This window comes from Microcaecilia unicolor, chromosome 3 (genome assembly GCF_901765095.1).
Source record: "Microcaecilia unicolor chromosome 3, aMicUni1.1, whole genome shotgun sequence".
NCBI classification, from domain to species: domain Eukaryota; kingdom Metazoa; phylum Chordata; class Amphibia; order Gymnophiona; family Siphonopidae; genus Microcaecilia; species Microcaecilia unicolor.
Genome location: NC_044033.1, coordinates 87,145,108 through 87,171,541, shown reverse-complemented (window position 1 = coordinate 87,171,541; position 26,434 = coordinate 87,145,108). Strand labels below are relative to the sequence as shown.

Sequence of the window (26,434 nt, the reverse complement as noted above, 5' to 3'; positions counted from 1 at the left end):
AAGGAGACGGATCCGGCCTCTGCCATCGAGGCCGCCTGAGCTCTCGTGGAGTGAGCCTTCAGCTGGATAGGCGGCACCTTCCCCGCGGCCACATAAGCCGCTGCAATGGCTTCCTTGACCCATCTTGCCACTGTAGGCTTAGCAGCCTGCAGACCCTTACGAGGACCTGCAAACAGGACAAACAGATGATCCGATTTCCGGAAATCATTGGTCACTTCCAAGTATCTGATGATGACTCGTCTCACATCCAGATATTCAAGAGCGGAGTACTCCTCTGGGTAGTCCTCCCTACGAAAGGAAGGGAGACAGAGCTGCTGATTCACCTGGAAGCGAGAAACAATCTTGGGCAGGAAGGAAGGCACTGTGCGAATAGTCACTCCTGCCTCAGTGAACTGCAGAAAAGGCTCTCGACATGAGAGCGCCTGGAGCTCGGAAACTCTTCTGGCTGAAGTGATAGCCACCAAAAAGACTGCTTTCAACGTCAGGTCTTTCAGAGATGCCCTCGACAAGGGTTCAAAAGGCGGCTTCTGCAATGCTCTTAGCACCAGGTTGAGATTCCACGCAGGCACCACTGAGTGCAGAGGAGGGCGCAGGTGATTACCTCCCTTGAGAAAGCGCACCACATCTGGCTGCGAAGCCAGGGAAGCACCCTTCAGGCGGCCCCTGAAGCAAGCCAGAGCCGCTACCTGGACTTTAAGGGAACTGAGCGACAGGCCTTTCTCCAGACCTTCTTGCAGGAACGCCAACACTGAAGAAATTGGAGCAGTGAAGGGAGAAAATGAGCCTGCTTCACACCATGCTGCAAAGATACGCCAAACCCTGGCGTAAGCAGTAGAAGTAGAGCGCTTCCTCGCTCTCAGCATAGTGGCGATGACCTTGTCTGAGAAGCCCTTCTTCCTCAGACGCTGCCGCTCAATAGCCAGGCCGTAAGACCAAAGGGAGAGGGATCCTCCATCACCACGGGACCCTGATGTAACAGGCCCTGCTCCACTGACAGCCGCAGAGGATCGTCGACTGAGAGCCTGATCAAGTCCGCATACCAGGGACGTCTGGGCCAATCCGGACCCACCAGGATTACCCTGCCGGGATGCTTTGCCACCCGGTCTAGCACCCTGCCCAACATGGGCCAGGGCGGGAACACATAGAGGAGCTCTTGTGTCGGCCACTGTTGGAGAAGAGCATCTACTCCCAGGGATCGAGGGTCCCGTCCTCTGCTGAAAAAGCGCGGCACTTGGCAATTGGCCGATGACGCCATCAGATCTAGGCTCGGCTGGCCCCAGCGCTTCGTGATGTCCAAGAACGCCTGAGCAGATAGTTGCCACTCTCCGGACTCCAAGGTATGGCGACTGAGAAAGTCCGCCTTGACATTCATGACTCCGGCAATGTGGGCCGCTGAAAGCTGCTCCAGGTTCGCTTCCGCCCACTGGCAAAGACTCATAGCCTCCTTGGCTAGAGGGGCGCTCTTGGTACCTCCCTGGCGGTTGATATAGGCCACAGCCGTGGCATTGTCCGACAGGACCCGTACAGGCTACAACACCAGTACCGGGATGAACTCCAATAACACCAACCGAATGGCTCTGAGTTCCAGGAGGTTGATAGACCACTTGCCTCTGCAGGAGACTAGAGCCCCTGCGCTGTCCTTCCCAAGCAGTGGGCTCCCCAGCCCATCAAAGAGGCGTCTGTCGTGACGACAATCCACTCCGGGGTCACCAGAGGCAATCCTGCAGACAACTTGTCTGTCTGCGTCCACCAGCTCAGCGCCTTGCGCACTGCTGGGTCCACGGGAAGGCGCACAGCATAATCCTCCGACATCGGAGTCCAGCGCAGCAGCAGAGATAGCTGTAGTGGTCTCATATGAGCCCTGGCCCAGGGCACTACTTCCATCGTGGCCGTCATAGAGCCCAACAGCTGCACGTAGTCCCAAGCCCGAATAGGAGAGGCTACTAGGAACTAGTCCACCTGAGCCTGAAGCTTGACAATCCGATTGTCTGGCAGGAACACTCTGCCCACTTGGGTGTCGAATCGAACTCCCAGATACTCCAGGGACTGAGTCGGGCGCAGCTGGCTCTTCTTCCAGTTGATGATCCATCCCAGGGAGCTCACAAGAGCAACTACCCGGTCCATAGCTTTGCCGCACTCTGCATAAGAGGGGGCTCGGATCAACCAGTCGTCCAGATAAGGATGGACTTGTACTCCTTCGTTTAGCAGGAAGGCCGCTATGACCCCCATTACTTTGGAAAAGGTCCGCGGAGCAGTAGCCAACCCGAAAGGGAGGGCTCTGAACTGGAAGTGTCGTCTCAGGACTGTAAAACGCAGAAAGCGTTGGAGAGGAGGCCAGATGGGAATATGCAGGTACGCTTCCTTGATGTCCAAGGAAGCCAAGAACTCTCCTGCCTTCACTGCCGCTATAACAGAGCGGAGAGTCTCCATGCGAAAGTGCCTCACTTTCCAGGCCCGATTGACCCCTTTGAGGTCGAGGATAGGCCGGACAGAACCTCCTTTCTTTGGAACCACAAAGTAAATGGAGTAACGTCCCTTGCCAATCTGATTTTTTGGCACCGGAACGACCGCACCCAGGCGGATCAGGTTGTCCAAGGTCTGCTGCACTGCCACAGCTTGACCGGAGACTTGCAGGGAGAGAGTACAAACCCGTCTCTTAAGGGTTGGCAGAACTCTAGCTTGTAGCCGTCTCTGATGACTTCCAGCACCCACGCGTCTGAAGTTATAGTGGTCCACTCGCCCAGAAACGAGGACAGCCGTCCTCCAATCTGCACTGGGGCGTGGACCAAGGCCCCGTCATTGGGTACGAGACCCTGGGGGAGGACCGGAGGGAGCACCTCCGGGACGGCGGTCTCTGCGAAAGGAATGCTGCTTGGGGGAGAAATTCCTCTTGAAGGAAGAGGGGCAGAGGAACCCGACTTGCCCGGGCGGTACCGACGGGCTTCCAGCAACCGTCCTCTGGAGGTACCGGGACGAGTACTAGCCCGAGCTCTGACCTCTGGTAATTTCTTGCCCTTAGACGTGCCGAGATCGGTCACGATTTTGTCCAGCTCGACCCCAAAGAGCAGCTTGCCTTTAAAAGGCAATCTAGCCAGGCGGGATTTAGAGGCGTGGTCAGCAGACCAATGTTTCAGCCAAAGCCACCGCCGCGCAGAGACTGTCTGAGCCATGCCTTTAGCTGAGGCTCTCAAGACATCATACAGCAAGTCTGCCAAATAGGCTAAGCCCGATTCCAGGGCCGGCCAATCAGCCCTCAAGGAAAGATCCGAGGGGGAAGCCCACTGCACCATAGTCAGGCACGCCCTGGCCACATAGGAGCCGCAAACTGAGGCCTGCAAACTTAAAGCAGCTGCCTCAAAGGACGACCTTAAGGCCGCCTCCAATCTTCTGTCTTGGGCGTCCTTTAGGGCCGTGCCACCTTCCACCGGCAACGCCGTTTTCTTAGTCACCGCAGTGATTAAAGAATCCACGGTAGGCCACAGATAGGCCTCACGTTCACTCACAGCCAAAGGATAGAGGCGGGACATAGCCCTAGCCACTTTAAGGCTCGTTTCCGGGACATCCCATTGAGCCACATGGCTCATGCACGTGGAAGGATCTAGGCGGGCGCTTCGTCCCCAGCATAATGGCAGAGCCAACAGGGGCTGAGGGAGAGACGTCCTCCGGAGAGGAAATCTTCAAAGTGTCCATGGCCTGTAACAACAGGTTGGGCAAATCCTCTGGGCTAAAAAGCCGCGCTGCAGAGGGGTCATCCGCTCCATCCGAGCGGGGATCTATCTCCTCCAAGGAATCCGCAAAGGACCGTTGGGAGACCTCAGACACGCTGCCCTCATCTACATCGGAGGAGACAAAGTCCTCCAAGGCCTGGAAATCAACCCGAGGGCGTTTACCTCTGGGAACCTCAACCTCTTTATCAGAAGAGGGAGCAGGGGCAGCGTTTTGCATGAGGAAAGCCTGATGCAGCAGCAAAACAAACTCGGGGGAGAAACCCCCCAGACTGTGCACTTCCGCAGCCTGGGCAACAGCCCTAGACGCACTCTCAACCAGCGCTCGCAATAGCGGGGGAGAGACATGCTGCGCATCCAAAATGGCGTCCGGCGCGAAACTCCGCGAAGGAGCCGCGCGGGAAGAACGGCGCTTAACTTTAGCCGCTTTGTGCCGTCGCCCAAATTAAGGGCGTTCATGGCATTAATGTCTCCAACCTCAAGGGCGGCCCACGAAGAAGCCGTCCGAGCCGCGTGGCTGGCCAAGATGGCGGAGGCGAGGAGCGGGGGATGGGCGTTTATGGCGGGAAAAAACCGCCACGCCGGAGGAACGACCGGGACATTCATCGGTCACTAAACTGTCACCCATCAAGGGCGAATCAGGTTGTAAAACCCCCGCATCCCCTCTAGAAGTGCTCCAGCGATCCGGGGAGCGACCCTTTGCGCCCTCGCCCTCCGACGCCATATGCCACGAGGAGAAGAATCGGGGAACCCCCTGCCCGCTATAAAAAGGTAAAATTACCTGCTTGCCGCTCCGAGCTGTAACGAACTGGTGTCCCAGTGAGTAGCTGCAATGAACGTTTAAAGAAACGTCGAATTAAACGCCTTTAAAGACGTTTAAAATTTTTTTTTTTTTTTTTTAAACGGAGCCAGCGGGAGGGGGGAGAAAAGGAGGGACCTGGCACCACCAGGTTTGCACTTGCTCAAAAGAGCCCTCAACCCCAGGCCTCAACAAAACCTAAGGATTAGGCTTGGAGGCCTAGCCAGAGCTGCTGCTGTGTGTGACCACCACCTGCTGAGATAGAGAACATACTGAGGAGTTTCCGGCAGCACATGACCACATATAGGGAGGCAAAAGTTTGCTCTCTATCTCCACCTGCTGGTAGATGGACACAACCCACCAGTCTATGGATTGATCAGCTTGATGATATGGAAGGTAAAAATTACCTGCTTCTCGCTCCGAGCTGTAACGACCTGGTGTCCCAGTGAGTAGCTGCAATAAACGTTTAAATAAACGTCGAAATAAACGCCCTTAAGGACGTCCAAAAAAATTTTTTTTTTTTTTTTAACGGAGCCAGCAGGAGGGGGGAGAAAAGGAGGGACCTGGCGCCACCAGGTTTGCACTTGCTCAAGAAGAGCCCTCAACCCCAGGTACTCAACAAAACCTAAAAATTAGGCTTGGAGACCTAGCCAGAGCTGCTGCTGTGTGTGACCATCACCTGCTGAGATAGAGAACATACTGAGGAGTATCCGGCAGCACATGACCACATATAGGGAGGCAAAAGCTTTGCTCTCTATCTCCACCTGCTGGTAGATGGACACAACCCACCAGTCTATGGATTGATCAGCATGATGATATGGAAGGGCGAGATTTGTCCAACTCAGGTTCAAAGGCCATAATAAAGTCACCACCTAATATCAAGGGCAGAGAGTCCCAGAAGTGTGTGTGTGTGTGTGAGGCGTTTATAAAAGGTACCATCCCATTGGTTGGGGGCATAAATACTGCCCAGCACAACCGATTGTCGGGCTATCAGGGTATGGCAAAAAACAAAGCGCCCCCCCAGAGTCTTTAACAACCTTTTGGACTTGAGCACTTAATCCCGCCCTAAAGAGAATGGCAATTCCCCTTTTCTTACCATCAGCTGGTGACGACACAATCACCCACCAGCAGGCCAATTTAGAATGCTCCATTTCAGATAAATGAGTTTCCTGTAGAAAAACTACATCAGACTTGATACGCTGCAGATACTGCAGAATTTTTGATCGTTTAATAGGAGAGTGGATGCCCCCAACATGCCAAGTTACAACTTTAACCACAATAGCAGAAAATGTAAAGGCAAGCTCACAGTTAAGCATTTTAGTTTGAAGTAGAGAGACCGTCCCAGCACACGGCCTCCCTCCACATATAGTACCCCGTGTTTGTTAAGTAAGACCACGATATTATAGCTGTTGAAGACACAATATTGAACCACCTGAGCTCTGACTCCACTGCAAGATAAAAATGGTACCTGATCCCACCCTACCCAACCCAACCTAAATACCCCACCCTCCTTACCCAACTACCCCCTTCCATACCGTTTTCTTGGGAACTAGTCACCGTTAAACGCCCCCCTCCCCATCCAACCCCTTAACAGCCAGATACTCCTAGCCCCAACCTTACAGCTTTACTGAATCCTCATTTATTGTATTAATACTTAATGCATACTATCCCAAATCACTTTTTGTACTGTCAATAAGTTGTTAGGCACATTGAACCTGATCTATTGGAATAATGTATAAATTAAATAAATAATACTATTAGTTGGGTCGTAAGTACATAAGTATTGCCATACTGACAGAACGAAGGTCCATCAAGCCCAGCATCCTGTTTCCAACAGTGGCCAATCAAAGTCACAAGTACCTGGCAAGATCCCATAAAAGTACAATACATTTTATGCTGCTTATCCTAGAAATAAGCAGTGGATTTTCCCCAAGCCCATTTTAATAATGGTGTATGGTCTTTTCCTTTAGGAAACTATCCAAACCTTTTTAAACCCCTTCTAAGTAAACTGTTTTTACTACTTTCTCTGGCAACGAATTCCAGAATTTAATTTCAGTTAAGAAAACTTTTCTCCAATTCATTTTAAATGTACTACTTTGTAGCTTCATTGTGTGTCCCTTAGTCCTAGTATTTTGAAAAGAGTAAACAAGTGATTCACGGCTACCCGTTCCACTCCATTCAGACTTATACAGTCTGTGCCAGAGCCATGGTGGGAGGCAGGGCTGGTGGTTGGGAGGCAGGGATAGTGCTGGGCAGACTTATACGGTCTGTGCCCTGAAAAAGCGAGGTACAAATCAAGGTAAGGTATACACAAAAAATGGCACATGTGAGTTTATCTAGTTGAGCAGACTGGGTGGACCGTGCAGGTCTTTTTCTGCCGTCATCTACTATGTTACTATATTTTATAGACCCCTAACATATCTCCCCTCAGCCACCTTTTCTTCAAGATGAAGAGCCCTAGTTTATTCCAAAGCAGACAGGTGGAAGACTATGGGATTGTGGATTTGTTATAGGTCTGGAATACTAAAGTGATTTTATGTATTTAGTTATTATACCTAGCCTTACAAGAACACCCAGAAGAGATTAACAAAAAAAAAATCATAAAAGCACATATTAAAAACAAATAAAAAGTGAAATAAAACATACTTAGAGAACAAAATATGAGCATAAAGTACTAACATCGGAGCTATCAGCATATCCAAAAAGAAATGCATAAAAGCCAGTCATCTGCAATAGCACTAACAACAGAGGAGGCCAGCTATGAGTTAGTTAGGGAAGAGACCAAATGAGTTTTAAAGCACAACTAACGCCCCATTAATCATCCAGGAACCTCAAGAACTCAGGCTTGAGCTCTGGACAATCGTAACAGATTTAACAATTAGCAATGCCAAAAACCAATCAGCCTGAAAATGTTAAATGAGGATATCCACTAGGAAACTACTGTGTTAACTTGAGGGTACATAACGGGTGGAACAATAAAGATGTGTCCAGAGAATTAGTAGGGAACATGTGAGGGTACATCCTATATAATAATTCTCACCTCCAACGTTCTGACTTGCCTAGGACCGTGGCTCATTCCGAGTTGGTCTGCTAGGCTCCGTAGATCAGGCTGACATCACCATAGTCATTATGATGTCAACTTCAGAACCCGGGGGGAAAAAAAAAACATGCCTCACAGCTGATCCATGTCCAGGAGGGTCACTGGACATGGGTGGCTGGAGGGGGGGCAGGGAAGAGAGGAGGGTCGCTAGACATGGGTGGCTGGGGGGGGGGGCAGGGGAGAGAGGAGGGTTGCTGGACCTGGGTGGCTGCAGGAGGAGAGGAAGGTTGCTGGACCTGGGTGGCTGCAGGGGAGCCGAGGAAAACCTTGCTAGCGCCCGTTTCATTTGTGTCAGAAACAGGCCTTTTTTTACTTGTAAGAACATAAGAGTAGCCATACTGGGTCAGACCAATGGCAGTTGCTTCCCCATGTCTGTCTCAACAGCAGACTATGAACTTTTCCTCCAGGAACTTGTCCAAACCTTTTTAAACCCAGATATGCTAACCGCTGTTACCACCTCCTCCAGCAAAGATTTCCAGAGTTTAACTATTCGTTGAGTGAAAAAACATTTCCTCCTGTTTTAAAAGTATTTTCATGTAACTTCCTTGAGTGTCTCCTAGTCTTTGTACTTTTGGAATGAATAAAAAAATGATTTACTTCTACTCATTCTACAACACTAAGAATTTTGTAGACCTCAGTAATATCTCCCCTCATCCGTCTCTTTTCCAAGCTGAACAGCCCTAACTTCTTTAGCCTTTCCTCATACGAGAGGAGTTCCATCCCCTTTATCATTTTGGTCACTCTTCTTTGAACCTTTTCTAATTCTGCTATATCTTTTTTGAGATACAGCGAACAGAACTGAACGTAATACTCAAGGTGCAGTCGCACCATGGAGTGATACAGAGGCATTATAGTATTTTCGGTCTTATTCACTATCCCTTTCCTAATAATTTGCTTTTTTGGCTGCTGCCACACACTAAGCAGAAGATTTCAACATATCATGTACGACGACACCTAGATCTTTTTCTTGAGTACTGACTGCCAAATTGGACCCTAGCATCAGGTAACTATGATTTGGATTATTCTTTCCAATGTGCATCACCTTGCATTTGTCCACATTAAATTTCATCTGTCATTTGGATGCCCAGTCTTACAATTTCCTAAGGTCTTCCTTCAATATTTCACAGTTGAATAGTTTGTGTCATCTACATATTTAATCACCTCACTCGTCGGTCTGATTTCCATATCATTTATAAATATGTTAAATAGCACCAGTCCCAGTTCTGATCCTTGCGGCACTCCACTGTTCATCCTCCTCCATTGAATGGTCATTTAACCCTATCCTCTGTTTTCTGTCCAATAACCAATTCCTAATCCACACCAGAACCTTGCCTCCTATCTCATGACTAATTTTCTCAGGAGTCTCTCATGAGGAATTTTATCAAAAGCTTTCTGAATAGCTAGATATACTACATCAATCGGCTCACCTTTATCCACGTTTATTCACACCGTCAAAGAAATGAAGCAAATTGGTGAGGCAAGACTTCCCTTGGCTGAACCCATGCTGACTCTGTCCCATTAAATAATGTTTGTCTATGTGTTCTGTACTTTTATTCTTTATGATAGTTTCCACCACTATTCTGTTCTGTAACAGTAATATATTTTATGCATTATTGGGAACTGGATAGAGTTGGGTGTGTTATTGTTTTATTTCATATATGTGTTTTTATTTATTAAAATTGTTCTCTTACTCTGAGATTCTTTGGCGACTAGCAAGCAATCAAATGTATATAATACATAAACAAACCTTTTCTTGCAGCAACTTTGAGGAAGCTGCATCATGATTCCCTTTTCCTCCAGCGATACTAAAATGAGACCACGGTAAGACTGCATTAAACGTTAATGAATCTTCCAAGGCAAAATCTGGTTTCATAAAAATCTGAAATGTAATAAAACAAAATTTCTTCTTTATTACTTGCACTTCATTATTTTCTAATAAGTTGAAACACTGAAACATGCACCAGCACAGGGTGCACCTATGACAAGGCCTAGTAGTCCACATCACAGACTGCTACACTAGCAGTGAATATAATTACACAGAAACATAGAAAATGACTGAAAATTAAAGACCATACAGTCCATCTAGTCTGCCCATCCACTATGTTCTACAATCCCTTCCTCTCCCTCAGAGATTCTCCACTGGGAGTCTATTCCATACATTCCACGCATCCACCATCATTTACATAATGAAATATTTCTTTAAAATTGTTCCTGAGGTGGCTACACGAAATAGGGGGGGCCGGCCTGGTATCTCCACTGGAGTATTTAAAACTGGGCAAAATAGAAGATGCCATGGCCTTGTGAAATAGTATGCTGCCGATGCCCAGGGGTAGTGAACTGTCAGCAGGTCCTTCTGGGCAGGTGTCAAGGAGATGCTGAATGTTAAATGTAATAAAAATGTGGATATGCTAAGCTTGGGGGGGGGGGAAGAAAAGGTTAAAAATGATTGATGAGGAGTGGAATCTATTGTTTATACTCAGATGCTTATGTTGTGTTTGCAACTTATTGTACAGTGAGTTTGTGGGATGTTTTCTTGTGGAATCATCAATAAAAATGTTGAAACATAAAATTGTTCCTGAGTCTGCCCCTTTCAACTTCATCCTATAACCCTTCATTCCAGATCTTCTTTGAATTGAAAGAGGCCTGCCTCCTGTGTGTTTACATCACAGAGGTATATTTACTCCTAGAAGAATCATGAACTGCACAATGCAGAATTTGAGCAGAATTCCCCAACTCCACAGAATGAGCAGCATTCTGCAAAGGTACTAGCATCAGGTGCGCTGCTAAATTTCTCACCTTCTCCCCTATCCCAGAGACACACTTATAGAGATCCCGCAGCAAGAGAAGGAGGAGGAGGAGAAGAAATGATAGCTACACATTTGGGCTGCTTCCTCTTTCTGTGCTGAACTAGACCTGACTATTAATTTGAACTGCAATGCTATACAGAGGCCCCCATGATTCAAATGAACAGTTGGGCCTAGGTCACCACAGGAAGAGAAAGTGGCCCAATGTGCAGCTGTTCGCTTTCTTCTCCTCTTGACCCTTAATCTGTGGGGGGGGAGGCAGCGAGAGCGATTGAGAGGAGGGGGCAGAGAAAACCAAGCAGTGATTACGTTGTTGGGGGGGGGGGGGGGGGGGGGGGGGAGCTGAACAAGCTGAGAACTGGTATGGGAAGTAATGGAGCTTGAAGGTATACCATAGAGCATGGTGGCTGAGAGATACAACAATAGGGAGAGGAGAAGCAGAGCTGCCAAGGGCTCCCAATTTTTGAAAGGGATATTTTAGCCAACGCCCCCCAGTCCCACCCCACTCTGCACTGGCTCCACCCCCTGGCACACCTCAAACCCCCGGCCATTGCAGAAAATGTTTTATTTAATAGCATAATACCCTTTTCAATTAGCTTTTACAGGCCAAAAACCTCCTGCCTCAGCTCAGGTCAGTATAATGCTGTTATGGTATCCTCTCCTGACCTGAGGAACAAAGTGCTGGTCTCTGAAAGCTAATCAAAAATGTTTTAAAATCAGTGAAGGTATCACCTTATTTTCTATTTTGTGTTTTATTTGCATTTATTAATCTTTATTAACACAGCTACCACATGACTTTATCCTAAATTAGAAATAAAATTATTTTCTGTACCTTCGTTGTCTGGCCATTTACTTTTTCTGTGTTGCTTCCAGTCTCTTGATTCTGCTTTCCTTCATCTTCTCTTAACTCTCTTGCCAGGATTTCCTGTCTATTTGTCATTTTTCCCTCCTTTTTCTTTGTTTTCTTCAATATTATTCTGCCTTTCTTTGTCCAGATTTAATTCATTCTTACTATCCATTCTTTAATTTCCAGAAGAGAGGAGACAGGAGCGACAGGGCCAACAGCGCATGCCTGAAGGCTACTGCAGCGCCAAGCTTGCTTATTTTTATTTTTTGCAGCCGCTGCCCAACAGAAGAAGCAGCAGTGGCCAGGAAACGGATACTGAGTGGAAGGGGGAGCGGGAGGCAGGAGTTGTTCTGCCATCATTACTGCTCACTGGGAGAAGCAGCAGCAGTGGGGGAAAAAAGCAATCTGACCCACGGTGTCTCAGCGGGACACTTTCCCGCTTTGGCAGGAGTGCGGAAGACTCCCTCTGAATGAAGGAGACGGCAAGTCTGGAGAAGAGAAATGGAGGTAATGCATGCAGGAGACAACTTTGGGGACAGACAGAATGAGAAGTCTTGCTGGGAAGGGAGAGAGAGGACAGCAGTTGGAATGAGAGAGTGAACTGGGGAGGCTGAAGCCTGAGGAAGGAAAAGGCAGGAGGTATTTTCAGGCCTTATGATGAGGGAATTCTGTGCAAACTACTACAAATAAGCTATGTAGAATTTTAAAACATTTTGCACAGAATTCCCCCAGGAGTAGTATACTGTTCCAGAGAGGAGTTCTGCCTTCAAATTATTGCTAAGAACTCTAAAATGATGTTCAAAAAAACCAGTACTTCACCTTGACTGCCTCAGCTCAGTTAAGTTGCTCCCTCTGGAATTATTTGTTACTTGCTGCCAAGATTAATTATGCATGAGTATGTTGAGTTGTCAGCTGCTGTGTATAGTATGATATAGCATATTACAAATGATTTTAAATAAAGTAAAATAAATATTGCAGAATACACACTAAGAAAAAAAAGCACCTTATATCAAAGGTATGCAGATTGCAGGAAAACCTTAAGACAGATTTACATTTAACTGCAGCAGTGGGCATGAAACTCATACATATTCATTAGGGCTTTTTTGAAAATCTGGTCAGCTGGCAGACCTGAAGGACTGGTGGTTCCCAGTTGTGTAAGTTATTTTTCTTTTCAGAGTGATAGAACTACCCTGAAACAACATTATATGTTGTTTTCTTCCTACACAAATACAGAATGCTATAGCTTTAATGCTACATACCTGCAGAAAAAAAACATTTCAACTTGTTGGCTGATCTGTTCCTTATACACCTTGGGGGAATTCTATAAAGTAGGCGCTAACATTTACGTACCCATTACATGCATAAATGTTTATAATGGCATATACATGCATGTGTGCACATACACGCACGCGTAAAAGGCAAAAATGTGCCTAAGCATTATCCTGTACATTTATTTAATTGGATTTAGATCACACTTTTTTTCAGTAGTATAGCTCAAAGTGAGCTACATTCAGATAAATTAGGTAATTTGGAGGGCTTACCTGATAATTTTCTTTCCATTAGTCCTTCCCACTATTCCAGAACCTGTGGGATAGTTGTGTCCATCAATCAGCAAGTGGAGATAGAAAACTGAAAACTGAGCTGAGACATCTCTTTTGCCATCTAGTTCAGCTCCTCAGTATTTACGTAGACAAGTAAGGAGAAATGCAGAATAACACAACAATCTCATACAACTCTCTAACCTTACACTAACCAGACAAGCAAACGTGTGGCCCTCTCATATCTCTGGACAACTTGTAGAAACAGATATGGAGGAAGCACCATGAAAGATAACACGTCATTATCTGAGCCATTACTTTGCACAGACTAAATATCTCAAAAACCTTGGACGGGCCTCTGGAATAGTGGAAAGGACTAATGGAAAGAAAACTATAAGGTAAGACCTCATTTCTCCTTTCAAAATGTAGCTTCCCATTATTCCAGAACCTGTGAGATGTTTAAAAAGCAATCCCTGGAGTGGGTGGTATCCTGGCGCTGCCACCCTAAGAACTAAGTCCCAAAACTGGTTTCTGAGTACACCAGGAAGCAGGATAATTGAGAGCAGGCCAATTTGGCGCAGGCAATTTGTGGCAGACAAACTGGCGCAGACATTTTAGCATGAATAGTAGGTTAACCATGATTAAATGAAACTTTGTAAAGGTTTTATTAAGAAAACTCACAATAAAAGTGACAATTAATCTTGCAAAGTGATAGTCGACTAGCAAATATTTGTTTATAAAGCCAACATTAGCGTTCTCTAAAGCATGGACTAAAGCTTTAGAACCAATTAAAGCAAATTTATTTTCAAGAAAGATGCGTAAAGGATGCACCAATGTAGAATCATTTAATGAAACATGTCCAAATAGGATCTGCCACTCTTTCACTCTTAATCAAGTTAATGTTGTGGCTGCATACATGCAAATAATCCATAGTTGAGCGATTAGCAGAATCCATGACAATCGTTCGAAGTTGACGATCAAGATCCCGATATTTCTTCTTCTGCAAGGAAGGCTGCTCTCCAGCAAGCCGATGTTTGATATGCAGGCGATTCATGTTCTGTTCCTTTTGTAGTTTCAGCACTAGCCTATTCAGATGAGCCACAAGAGATGTCTTCTGTAGCTGGCCCTTGAACAGCAACTGCAACAGTCTGAACTTTTAGAGAACTCAAGCCAATCCTTTCTGAAGGCCTGCCTGGAGAAACCCTAGGATATGTATGATCCAGGCAGAGAAGAGAGAAAGTTTGCGCTCAGAACACCAGCCCTCAAACGCCCTCCACATCCTTGCATACATCACAGATGTAGCGCTTTTCCGAGCCTGAAGCAAGGTAGCGATGAACGAATCAGAATAATCTTTTTGTCCCAAATGAGCCCTGTCAATGGCCAAGGTAAAAGAACAAAGGGCACGGATCCTCCATGAGCACCGGACCTTGCTTCAAGAAGTCGTCTACCTGTGGAAAATAGAGAGGATCCCCATCCAGTAGATGAATCAGGTCCGCATACCATGGCCTCTGTGGCCAATTTGGGGCTACGAGAATTATTTGATCCCGATGCAACGTGATCCTTTTCAACGTGTCCTACAATGGGCAAAGGAGGTAAGACATACAGTAGATGTCTCCCCAGGCCAGGGCTGCAGTAGGGCATCAATCCCCATTGAACCAGGTTCTTTGCAAAGGCTGAAGAAATTGGGCACTTTGGCATTCCTTTCATTGCCATCAAGTCCAAATGCAGAGAATTCCACTGGCCCACTATCAGCTGAAAACCGTGGCTGGATAGTTCCCATTCTCCTGTGTCCAAGGACAACCTGTTGAGAAGGTTCACCTCCATATTCAAGGACCCAGTGATGTGAGCTGCAGACAAGCAGAGAAGAGTTTTCTTCACTCAACTCATGAGGAAGGCTGCCACCATCACGACTGGATGGCTGCAGGTCCCGCCTTGCTTGTTGATATAAGCCACCGCCGTCGCATGTCAGAGAAAGCTCAAACCGGAGCCCCGCCAGAAAGGGAGCAAAATCGCACAAGGAATTTGGCACTTCCCTGAGCTCCAAGTGATTTAATCAACAAGAGACTCCTGTACTGCCCAGGTGTCCTGTGCCAGATGGAACTTGTAATGAGCTCCCCAACCCGACTTGCTAGTAGTGTCTGTCGTCACCACCTCCCATTGTGTTATCGGAAAGAGAGCTCCAACGGTCAAATTCCTGGACAACCACCACTGCATATTCTGTCTGGTGACCAGTCAACAAAGAAGATGAAGGTCGTACTTTTGCGACACCAGAGACAAGCAGCTGAGAAGGAACTCCTGTAATGGCTGCATATGAGCCTTGCCCATGGCACCACTTTCATCGTTGCCGTCATTGACCTCAGAACCTAGATGTAGTCCCAGACCCTGGGCCTGCCTTAACCGAGAAGATGAATCTGTTGAACCAGCTTTGACCGCCTGCGTTCTGTGAGGAAGACCCTCTCCCTTGCTGTGTTGAATAAAACATCCATACACTCCAGCATCTGTGATGGTGTTAGTCTGCTCTTCTCAAAACCGATCACTCAACCCAATGACCGCAAAAGATACACAACTTTGTCCATCGTTGCCACACTGTCTGAATAGGACGACATCAATGAATTGTTGCGATACAGGTGAACTCCAATTCCCTGGTGCTGAAGGAAGGCTGCCACCATCACCATAACCTCGGTAAACGTTCTTGGTGTCTTGGCGAGACTGAAGGGCAAAGCCCTGAACTGGAAGTGACGGCCCAGCACCAAGAAATGTAGAAACCTCTGAAGTGGTGGCCATATGGGTATATGCAATATGCCTTGAGATCAAGAATGGTGAGAAACTCTCCCACTTGAACCGAGGTTATGACTGCTCTTAGTGCTTCAATGCAAAAGCAGGGACACTTTGAGGCAGAGGTTTAAACCTTTGATAACTAAGACTGGACAAAAGGTTCCTTCTTTGCGACAATGAAATAGACGAAGCATCTGACATGTTCCTGTTCAGCCTGGGAAACTGGAACAATGGCCCGGAGCACCAGCAAGGAATCTACAGTGGCCTGAACCTCAACCTCCTTGGTTCCCTTTCAACAAGGAGGATTCAAGAAGAAGGAGCAACCAGGTGGAAGAACTCCAACTTGTAACCTTCTGTAAGAATGTCCAGAACCCACTGGTCTGACATGATTTTGGCCCACACCTACTAAAAATCCTGAAGCTGTCCTCCCACCAAAGGAAGAGAAGAGTGAACCAGCCTCGCATCACTGCGAAGCTCAGGAAGCATTAGTCACTCTAGCTGACTGAAAGGAGGACTTTCTGTCCGCACGAAAGGAAAATTTGGGTGCCTGAAAGCGGGACTTCTGACTATTACCAATGACCAGGTTGGTAGCATCTGCTGTCTTGGAATCGAGCTCAAGAGCCCCTTGAAGACGGATAACCAGAGGCTTTCAGCTTATCCTCCAGCAACTACTGTGGCTTAGTTTACCCCAGTTCTTTCATCAAGTTACTGAGATCTTGTCCAAATAGCCACTTGCTCTGAAAGAGCAGTTTAACTAGATGCGACCGATGTTGCATCTGCTGCCCAGTGCCGCAACCAGAGTTGCCAAAGTGCCATGAGAACCAAAGACATACTGTGGGCCACAACCCTTAACATGTCATAATAGCATCTGCCAAGTAGGCAAACTCCACTTCTAGCTGGGCATTATGGCACCAGTCTTGTGTTGCAGACTGCAGATGCCACTTCAAGCGTGCTCTAGCCAAGAATGAGCTGCACACTGTCGCTTGACGGCCCAAACTGGTCACTTCAAAGGCTTGTTTTGGTGAACCTTCTAGCTTTCTATCCTGTACATCATTTAGGGCAATGCCCCCTTCCAACGTCAAGGTAATCTTCTTAGTCACTGTCGTAACAAGGAGTACATCCTGAGAAGCTACAATTTCTCTTTCTCCTCTTCCCACTCTCAGCACCATGTCTGGCAAGACCCATTCTGCTGTATAATCAGGTCCTGAATGAATGGAAAGCACTGCCAATGCCTCAGAAATAAGAGTATTGGGCTCCTCTTTATGAAACAACCTCAGTGCTTTCAGGTCATCCCCATCCTCTGAAGGAAGCTGTCCCTCCTTTAAAGGCTCCTTCAATGATAGCTCCTCTGAATAAACCGAGGCCACATCAGATAAGGCAGGAGAAGCAGAGATAGACCTCCAGGACAGATGAGGCTAAACAAGATCTTTTAGAAGCAGAAGGGACAGTGAAGTGAGAAACTGAAGCACCCTGCAGCAACTCAGTCCCTTCTTCAGTAAATAGGCCTAGTGTAAGAGCAATATAAACTCTGTGGAAAACAAAGATCCCAATGCAGCTGAATGCTCTGTCCGGTCCTGAAGCTGTAAAATGGCAGCTGTGCTCCATGAATGATTAGACAGGGTCTGTTTCTCACTGTCAATTAGCCCTGACAAAATGGCGCCCATTCCTGCATCAAGCTGTGAACTGGCCCTGCCAGAGAGGCAAAGTCCCTGGCATATTCATTTGATAGCAGATTCAGTTTTGTGCATTATATTGTTTTAATGGGGGAAAAGGTGGTGTATAAGTGCTCTAAATAAATAAATAAATAAAAATTAAAAATGTATTAAATTGCACATCACTTTGGGAGGTTCCATTTGGATCCCGGGAAAATGGTTTAGAAATCAATAAATGAAATGAAACAGAAAGATATTACTGGAAGATATATGGCGCCAGCCAGCCTCCAAGGAGAGGGAAACATGTCCTGATTCCATTTCATGCAATATGATGCCAACATAAATACCTTGGTAAGGTTTTTCAAGACAACTTTGACCTCAGAATTATGCATCTTGCATTTTACTGAATGAAAGAACACAAGCTGTTTCATGCCTTGACTTCCAATTCATAATATATATTTTTTCACCTCAGTCTCACAATGTACTGGGGTAGCTACACCAATTACTATGGACAGCTTTTCTATTACATTGTTGGTGGGTGAAGTAAAATCTAATTTGATTTCACCATGCACTTGGCTATTTTGTACCATCACATGTGAAAATTGAAAATGTGCTTACTCTCTATGAGGGGTTCTCAAGCCAATCCTCAGGACCTATCCAACCAGGAAGGTTTTCAGGATACCCACAATGAATATGCTTGAGACAGATTTGCAGACGAAGAAGGCAGTGCATGCAAATTTAATTTTATGCATATTCATGGCGCATATCCTGAAAGCCTGACTGGCTGAATGTGTGCCAAGCCTGGCTTGAGAACCTATCAAAACAGAAACCTCTCTCTGAAATACTGCTGAATATTCAAATTAATGATGCAATCCAAACTTTTAAGCATATTATTTTGCCTATAAATCATACCTTAGGTACATACTCCAAATCTGTCCTTGATTTATCTACTGAGAAAAAAGAAAAGTCAAATTAGAATCTCTCTGCTTCAGACACTCTAAGCTTGTTCACAAGTAAACCACAACAAGAAACTCCAGTTGGCGCCTTTTCTGCACTGTTCATTTCCCATTTTATTCTGGGTAAAAATATACAGTAGGCCTAAAAATAAGGAGGAACAGTGAGTAGCTGGAACAGACAATGAGTGTAGTACACCATTTATTCATCATTCAAAATATAACGTTCAACCAAAACTAATGGCGTCTGCTTTCCAGAGCACATGCACATTTGGAGCATGCAAATACAGTGGTGGAAATAAGTATTTGATCCCTTGCTGATTTTGTAAGTTTGCCCACTGACAAAGACATGAGCAGCCCATAATTGAAGGGTAGGTTATTGGTAACAGTGAGAGATAGCACATCACAAATTAAATCCGGAAAATCACATTGTGGAAAGTATATGAATTTATTTGCATTCTGCAGAGGGAAATAAGTATTTAATCCCTCTGGCAAACAAGACCTAATACTTGGTGGCAAAACCCTTGTTGGCAAGCACAGCGGTCAGACGTCTTCTGTAGTTGATGATGAGGTTTGCACACATGTCAGGAGGAATTTTGGTCCACTCCTCTTTGCAGATCATCTCTAAATCATTAAGAGTTCTGGGCTGTCGCTTGGCAACTCGCAGCTTCAGCTCTCTCCATAAGTTTTCAATGGGATTAAGGTCTGGTGACTGGCTAGGCCACTCCATGACCCTAATGTGCTTCTTCCTGAGCCACTCCTTTGTTGCCTTGGCTGTATGTTTTGGGTCATTGTCGTGCTGGAAGACCCAGCCACGACCCATTTTTAAGGCCCTGGCGGAGGGAAGGAGGTTGTCACTCAGAATTGTACGGTACATGGCCCCATCCATTCTCCCATTGATGCGGTGAAGTAGTCCTGTGCCCTTAGCAGAGAAACACCCCCAAAACATAACATTTCCACCTCCATGCTTGACAGTGGGGACGGTGTTCTTTGGGTCATAGGCAGCATTTCTCTTCCTCCAAACACGGCGAGTTGAGTTCATGCCAAAGAGCTCAATTTTTGTCTCATCTGACCACAGCACCTTCTCCCAATCACTCTCGGCATCATCCAGGTGTTCACTGGCAAACTTCAGACGGGCCGTCACATGTGCCTTCCGGAGCAGGGGGACCTTGCGGGCACTGCAGGATTGCAATCCGTTATGTCGTAATGTGTTACCAATGGTTTTCGTGGTGACAGTGGTCCCAGCTGCCTTGAGATCATTGACAAGTTCCCCCCTTGTAGTTGTAGGCTGATTTCTAACCTTCCTCATGATCAAGGATACCCCACGAGGTGAGATTTTGCGTGGAGCCCCAGATCTTTGTCGATTGACAGTCATTTTGTACTTCTTCCATTTTCTTACTATGGCACCAACAGTTGTCTCCTTCTCGCCCAGCGTCTTACTGATGGTTTTGTAGCCCATTCCAGCCTTGTGCAGGTGTATGATCTTGTCCCTGACATCCTTAGACAGCTCCTTGCTCTTGGCCATTTTGTAGAGGTTAGAGTCTGACTGATTCACTGAGTCTGTGGACAGGTGTCTTTCATACAGGTGACCATTGCCGACAGCTGTCTGTCATGCAGGTAACGAGTTGATTTGGAGCATCTACCTGGTCTGTAGGGGCCAGATCTCTTACTGGTTGGTGGGGGATCAAATACTTATTTCCCTCTGCAGAATGCAAATAAATTCATATACTTTCCACAATGTGATTTTCCGGATTTAATTTGTGATGTGCTATCTCTCACTGTTACCAATAACCTACCCTTCAATTATGGGCTGCTCATGTCTTTGTCAGTGGGCAAACTTACAAAATCAGCAAGGGATCAAATACTTATTTCCACCACTGTATGTGGATCTCCTGAAAATCCCCATCCTTCAGCAACTTCGTGTTCCCACTAGCAAGTTTTGGTGTGAGTTGGACACCTAGCACAAAGGTTATTATTGAGGGACACAAACACATGGGGACACCACATGCCTTCAATCTCTTCAGAAAGCAGGATACAAACAAAAGGGATTATCAGAAAGCAAATGCCTCAAGACTCTAATAATTAGCTAAACAGACTCCCTTGTGTACTTTGCAAATCTACACTGTGTGGTGTTGTAAGATGCACACAACCCTCAGAGCCCCCCACTGTACATACTCACTCTTTCTGCACTGCGCAAACACCAGACAGGAACACTCATGGCATGGCCATATAATAGATGTATGTGTGTGCAGTGACGTTAGTACTCACCTTTTGTTGTGATATTATTTAAGGAACACTTTGGAGCTTATTTTCAAAGCACTTAGACTTACAAAGTTGCATAGGAATCTATGGAACTTTGTAAGTATAAGTGCTTTGAAATATGCCTCTGTTATTTTTGTGCATCACATCATACAATACTTGAACTGCTCAGAAGTGCTGGCTTATGCCAAAGTGCTTCTTTTGCCAAATCCAGCATACACTGGCTAGGATAGGACAAGGTATTGAAAGGCGGAGACAGAAGCAACCAGGTACTATCAGTTCAAGTTCTATAAGCCCAACCTGGGAAGCTGCACTTTTAGCTCAACAGAAAGATCCCCAAAGTGGGGACAGAAAATTGTTGCACAAAATTGTTGGTTTGAATCCAGAAGTCTGATCAGAAAAAAAAGCAAGTAGGATGTGGAGTACTTTAGCAAGAATGGAACCTTGAGGTCAACTTACACAATAATTAGTTGACACAGGCACACATCCACAGTATACAAGCTGACTGGCTCATACTGACATGGAGAGCAAACACCATTACAAGACTCCTATTGTGTAGAAGCTGAGCCATTCCAGCGTTTGCTACATGTAATTGCTCAGACAGTTTCAAGTATACCCTAATTAACCAGCGTAAAGGTAAAGAGGTTCAAACTGCTATTGAAAAAGAACCTTGGATTAGTACCCAGTAGAGTAGTGGCCTAGTGGTTAGGGTGGTGGACTTTGGTCCTGGGGAACTGAGGAACTGAGTTCGATTCCCACTTCAGGCACAGGCAGCTCCTTGTGACTCTGGGCAAGTCACTTAACCCTCTATTGCCCCATGTAAGCTGCATTGAGCCTGCCATGAGTGGGAAAGCGCAGGGTACAAATGTAACAAAAAAAAAAAAAAACAAAAAAAAAAATAATATATATATATATATATATATATATATATATATATATATATATAGTAGGATGTGCTAGTTCAATGAGGACTTCCACAGAATGTGTCACATTTCATGACACCTAACTGCTAGAAAGTGATGGACAGTTGGGGTCAGTTCAAGAAAACTATTGGGTTTCAGAGCGACTGTGGCAAGTCCAGCTGCAAATGAAAGTTGCCTGCTCCTTTTGCATAGCTGTCCACTGCATGGATCTACCCAACACTTTTTTTTTTTAAATCTTGTTTATTAACAACCAGAACCTTTGTCACAAGCAGCACTCATGAACGCTTCTAGCTTTTTCTAGCCAGTTCTGCATCAAGCTGCATACACAACAATTGTTTATCATTTATTTATTTACTATACTATTTATCAGAACGGTTTACATGAACACTGGTGAGGAGAAAGGCAAGGCACTATACCATTACTGTGTGAATACGTAGTCCTATCAAAGTCATCCTTAGGAGGGCAAATGCTCTTGCATCTTTCATGAAGCTTTTGTCTCTGCAACAAAACAGAAACAGACGTGAGCTGCAGCTCCAAAGAGGCGTGTCAAAGTGTAGTGATTTCCAACCTTTTCAAGTCCAATGCACCCCTAGATTTAAAAAAAATGTTGTGACATGCCAACCTCAGCACAGCAGGCAGTTTATCCATGAACAGGATTCATATGGTCAAAGAAAAGCAAAAGAAGCACTGACAACTCCACCACATATAGGAAGAACTCAAAGGGAGACACACGAGTGGGAAGAGGAGGAGGAGCTGTGTGCTACCAGTGTAATACATTGTGTCAGCTAATTCCCAGTGTAATCTTGCCAGATGGCAAAACTTTTTCCAGACCCAAAATAGCCCAATATTAATAAGGTTAATATGAACATTAATATTGTAATTATTATAATCAACAGCATAATCATAATAATTAGCATCATAAGCAGCAGTATATTAATATTTTCAAACTATTTTCATTTTTTCTTTTACATAAAAAGCAGACTAACATTAATTTGTGTAAGCACTTAGTAGCCCACAACAAGTAAAATCAGAAACCCAGTTTATACCTAATTGTGCAGCCACCCTTAGGAATCACCTTTGGGTTTAAACCATGTGCATATAAGGACTGGATAAACGAATTAAAACAAAGTTCAAAGCTAATGCCCTTAATACTTGGCATCAATAATGAAAACAGTGATGGAATATTCGCATATCAAGCAGCCTGAGCCAACAGAAAATAAGTGAGATCAAATAAAAATATTACCAACAATAAAGAAAGTGGATAGAGCAGCTCAGATTTTACAGCTGCCCCTCCCTTCACAGCAACCATTTTAAAGCCCAGAGCACAGCCCCCTCTCTCCAGTCCGACAGACCACTGCCCCCTCACCTATGCAGCCCACTCCTCTGCCTGCCTTGCCTGGACCCTGGCTGCTCCAAGCTAAGCTGGTGGTCCTCCTCTTCTCTCTAGTCTCTGGCCACCATGGCCCACTGTGCCTGCCCAGTGCTCACTCACTGGCACTGGCGACCTAGCATATCAGTCCTCCTCTCCCTGTCGGCACCAGGAAGAGATCTCCTCCAGCTGAATCACAGGGGCCCGAGTGGCTCTTAGATCATTCTGCTCCGCTCCTGCCCCGCTTTTCTCTCTTCAGTCATGCACTCCAGACTCACTTCCTGGTTCATGATGACACCATCTTGCAGCTCACATATAAAGCTTAGCTACAAGACAGCGTTGGCGTCGTGACCAAGTCTGAAGCACCGGATTGGAGAGAAGCAGAGCGGAACAGAGGTAAGAGCTGCCCAGGTCAGCTGGAGGAAAGCCAGTGGTCTTCGGCTCCAGAGCGCCTGAGTAGAACAGGACCGGGTCGGGACTCAGGAAAGAAGAGGGGAAGAGGAGAGAGAATAAGGTGAGGGGAGAGAAACCATGGGGAAAGACTAAGGGAAGAGAGAAAATAAAGGAAAAGGAAAGAGTGAGAGAAAAGGAAAGAGAATAAGGGGAAAAGGGAAAGAGTTGCTGCTGCAAAGGCTGCCCCCGAATAGCAGAGTCCGTCAGTCCGACGGTCTTGGACTCCGACCAACTCTGAGAGAGTGAGACAGGGTGTGGGACTATCACAGGTGGCACCAAATATTTAAAGCAGGCTAGATCCCGCCTCCCTCGCCATCCTATTGACCAACAGGATTGGTGAGGTGAAAAATCCACCAAACCACGGGCCCCAGTGGGAAAACAGCCCAAAAAACTGCTACCTGCGGATTTTGCATTTTTTCCCACGAGGGTTTGCAGGAAACCGCCCAATTGGTAACCGATTCCCACATTCAGGGGCTTTAGCTATATTTAAGGAGGAAAGGCAGGTGCTACTATAGAAGCAGTGTTGTATAGTAGCTTAGTAAATGTAACTAGCTACTGTACTTAAGTAAATGTTTTGTAAAGAAGTACAGTAAACATCTTGTTACTTTTACTAAAGTAATAATTTCACCAATTTTTACTACTTTTACTCAGTTACATCTGATGCTTGCAGTTAAAAGTAAAAAGTAAAGCGGAAGTGAGACAAATGATGATTCCTCAATAAACCAAATGAAACAGCAAAACCTGAAGCAGGATTTTGCTATTGTAAACCTCGTCATGCAAACAGTGGATCATCTTATCTTAAATTTGGCTGCTCAGAGTATATAAGCCAATTACCTTGGCTCGACTGTAAGTATAATTTTATTTCCTATTCTCTTTCAGTTTCTAAAGATATCTCTCTTAAAATTGATCATTCTTCCAAGGTCCTTGGAGTTATTTTATATACTACTCTCTCATTTGAACCACAACTATATCATCTGACGCAAACAGTATTTTTACAATTAACATCAGCTACATTATACTCGTAGTTATTTTGATAAAACATTTTGCCATTTTAGTCCAATCTTATACTTTAAGTCGGTTAGACTATTTTAACACCCTTTATTCATCTCTTACCGTGAAATTGCATCATAAACTGCAGATACTACAGGATAATGCTGCCAAACTTATTCTTAAGAAATCTGAAAGCTCTACTGCCACTCATTTCTCTTCACTGGCTCCCCGTTCAATTTTGAGTTTTATTTAAATTGGCTTGTATAATTTTTTAAATGTTTGCTGGTTCTCCACCTATCTCTCCCACAGCACCTTCAGAGTACACTCTCATGGATCTTCCTCCACCCCCATCCTGCTCTCTGTTGGAGTTCCCCAGGGATCTGTCCTTGGACCCCCTTCTTTTTTCAATCCACACCTCTTCCCTGGGCTCACTGATCTCATCTCATGGTTTCCAGAATCACCTTTATGCTGATGACACCCAGCTGTATCTCTCCACACCAGACATCACCGCGGAGACCCAGGCCAAGGTATCGGCCTGCTTATCCGACATTGCTGCATGGATATCCAACCACCACCTGAAACTGAACATGGCCAAGACCGAGCTTATCGTCTTTCCACCAAAACCCACTTCTCCTCTTCCACCGCTCTCGATCTCAGTTGATAACACCCTCATCCTCCCCATCTCATCCACCCGCAACCTCTGAGTCATCTTCGACTCCTCCCTCTCCTTCTCTGCGCATATCCAGCAGACAGCCAAGACCTGTCGCTTCTTCCTCTTTATCAGCAGCAAAATTCGCCCCTTCCTCTCTGAGCACACCACCCGAACTCTCATCCACACTCTCATTACCTCTCGCCTTGACTACTGCAAACTACTCCTCACTGGCCTCCCACTTAACCATCTATCCCCCCTTCAATCCATTCAGAACTCTGCTGCACGTATTATATTCCGCCTGAACTGATATACTCATATCACCCCTCTCCTCAGGTCACTTCACTGGCTTCTGATTCAATACCGCATATAGTTCAAGCTTCTCCTTCTTACCTACAAATGCACTCAGTCTGCAGCCCCTCATTACCTCTCTACCCTCATTTCCCCTTACGCTCCCGCATGAAACCTCCGCTCACAGGACAAATCCCTCCTCTCAGTACCCTTCTCCACCACCGCCAACTCCAGGCTCCGCCCATTCTGCCTCGCCTCGTCCTATGCTTGGAATAAACTTCCTGAGCCCTTACACCAAGCCCCCTCCCTACCCATCTTCAAATCCTTGCTCAAAGCCCACCTCTTCAATGTTGCTTTCGGCACCTAACCTTTATACCTTTCAGGAACTCTAGACTGCCCCTACTTGACTGACTGTACATTTGTCCTTTAGATTGTAAGCTCTTTGTCCTTCTATGTTAAATTGTACAGCGCTGCGTAACCATAGTAGCGCTTTAGAAATGTTAGCAGTAGTAGTAGTCACCTCCAGCTACCTTTTTAGATTAATATTCTTCCCTTCAGTTCACAGAATTTTGAAAGCTAGAGATCCATTTTGTTTCATTTTGCCTTCATTTGTAAACGTTAGATATAAAAACAAAAGCAAGCTTCCAAAATCTTACCAGGCCCTCATCTTTGGCTTTGTCTTCCTTTTGAACTTAGAGGCTCCTCTGCTTATTTCTCATTTCATAAGAATTTAAAGACTTATCTGTTTAAAAGATTTCTGTCTTAATCTTCATTCATTATTGTATATTTTTTCAACTACTCTGTTACCAGCTTTGAACAACTACTACGTGGCAATGGCGTAGCTAAGGGGGGGCACCCAGGGAGCAGTCGCTCCCCCAAACGGACTTCTGACAGTGCTGGTATCTATCTTTTACGTGATCAGTCGCATTTAAAACGCGCACCGGTGCTGTCAAAAGTCCACTCTCTGCTCCCCTGGTGCCTTCAACCTGGCTATGCTTTTGATAACTGGAAGTTAGCGGGTTACAAGAACCACATCACTGTCTATAAGAACAGTGGAGCTGTCTGGGTTCGTTAAACTGGTTAGTGGTCTCCAGCTAAACTGAACAGTGATAAGTTAGATCACTTTAAAGTGGAGCTGAAGCTGAAGCTGGTAGCAGCAATTCTTGGTGAACAAGACATATGTCTCTATCACAACAGATTGCTGGTCATTCTATGGAAAATTTTACATTGGGATGACTGTCCACTGGATTGAAAGTGTCTTTAGAGAAGAAGTTTCTTTGTCTGGCCTTAAGACTGAAGGATCTCAC

At 45.7% G+C, this 26,434-nt stretch overlaps 1 protein-coding gene across 2 annotated transcripts in view; it reads right to left on the bottom strand.

Moving 5' to 3' along the window:
• Positions 1–26,434, bottom strand: part of VPS54 (VPS54 subunit of GARP complex) — a 300,862-nt gene that overhangs the window by 187,997 nt on the left and 86,431 nt on the right. Inside the window, exons 5-7 of one of the 2 annotated variants that reach the window (XM_030196152.1) lie at positions 21,792–21,873; positions 18,153–18,190; positions 9,372–9,503 (exon numbers count right to left, since the gene is read on the bottom strand). In XM_030196152.1, the coding sequence (XP_030052012.1) occupies positions 9,372–9,503; positions 18,153–18,190; positions 21,792–21,873 (252 nt within the window). The remainder of the gene's footprint in view (positions 1–9,371; positions 9,504–18,152; positions 18,191–21,791; positions 21,874–26,434) is intronic. The other variant, XM_030196153.1, reaches the window with a different exon arrangement.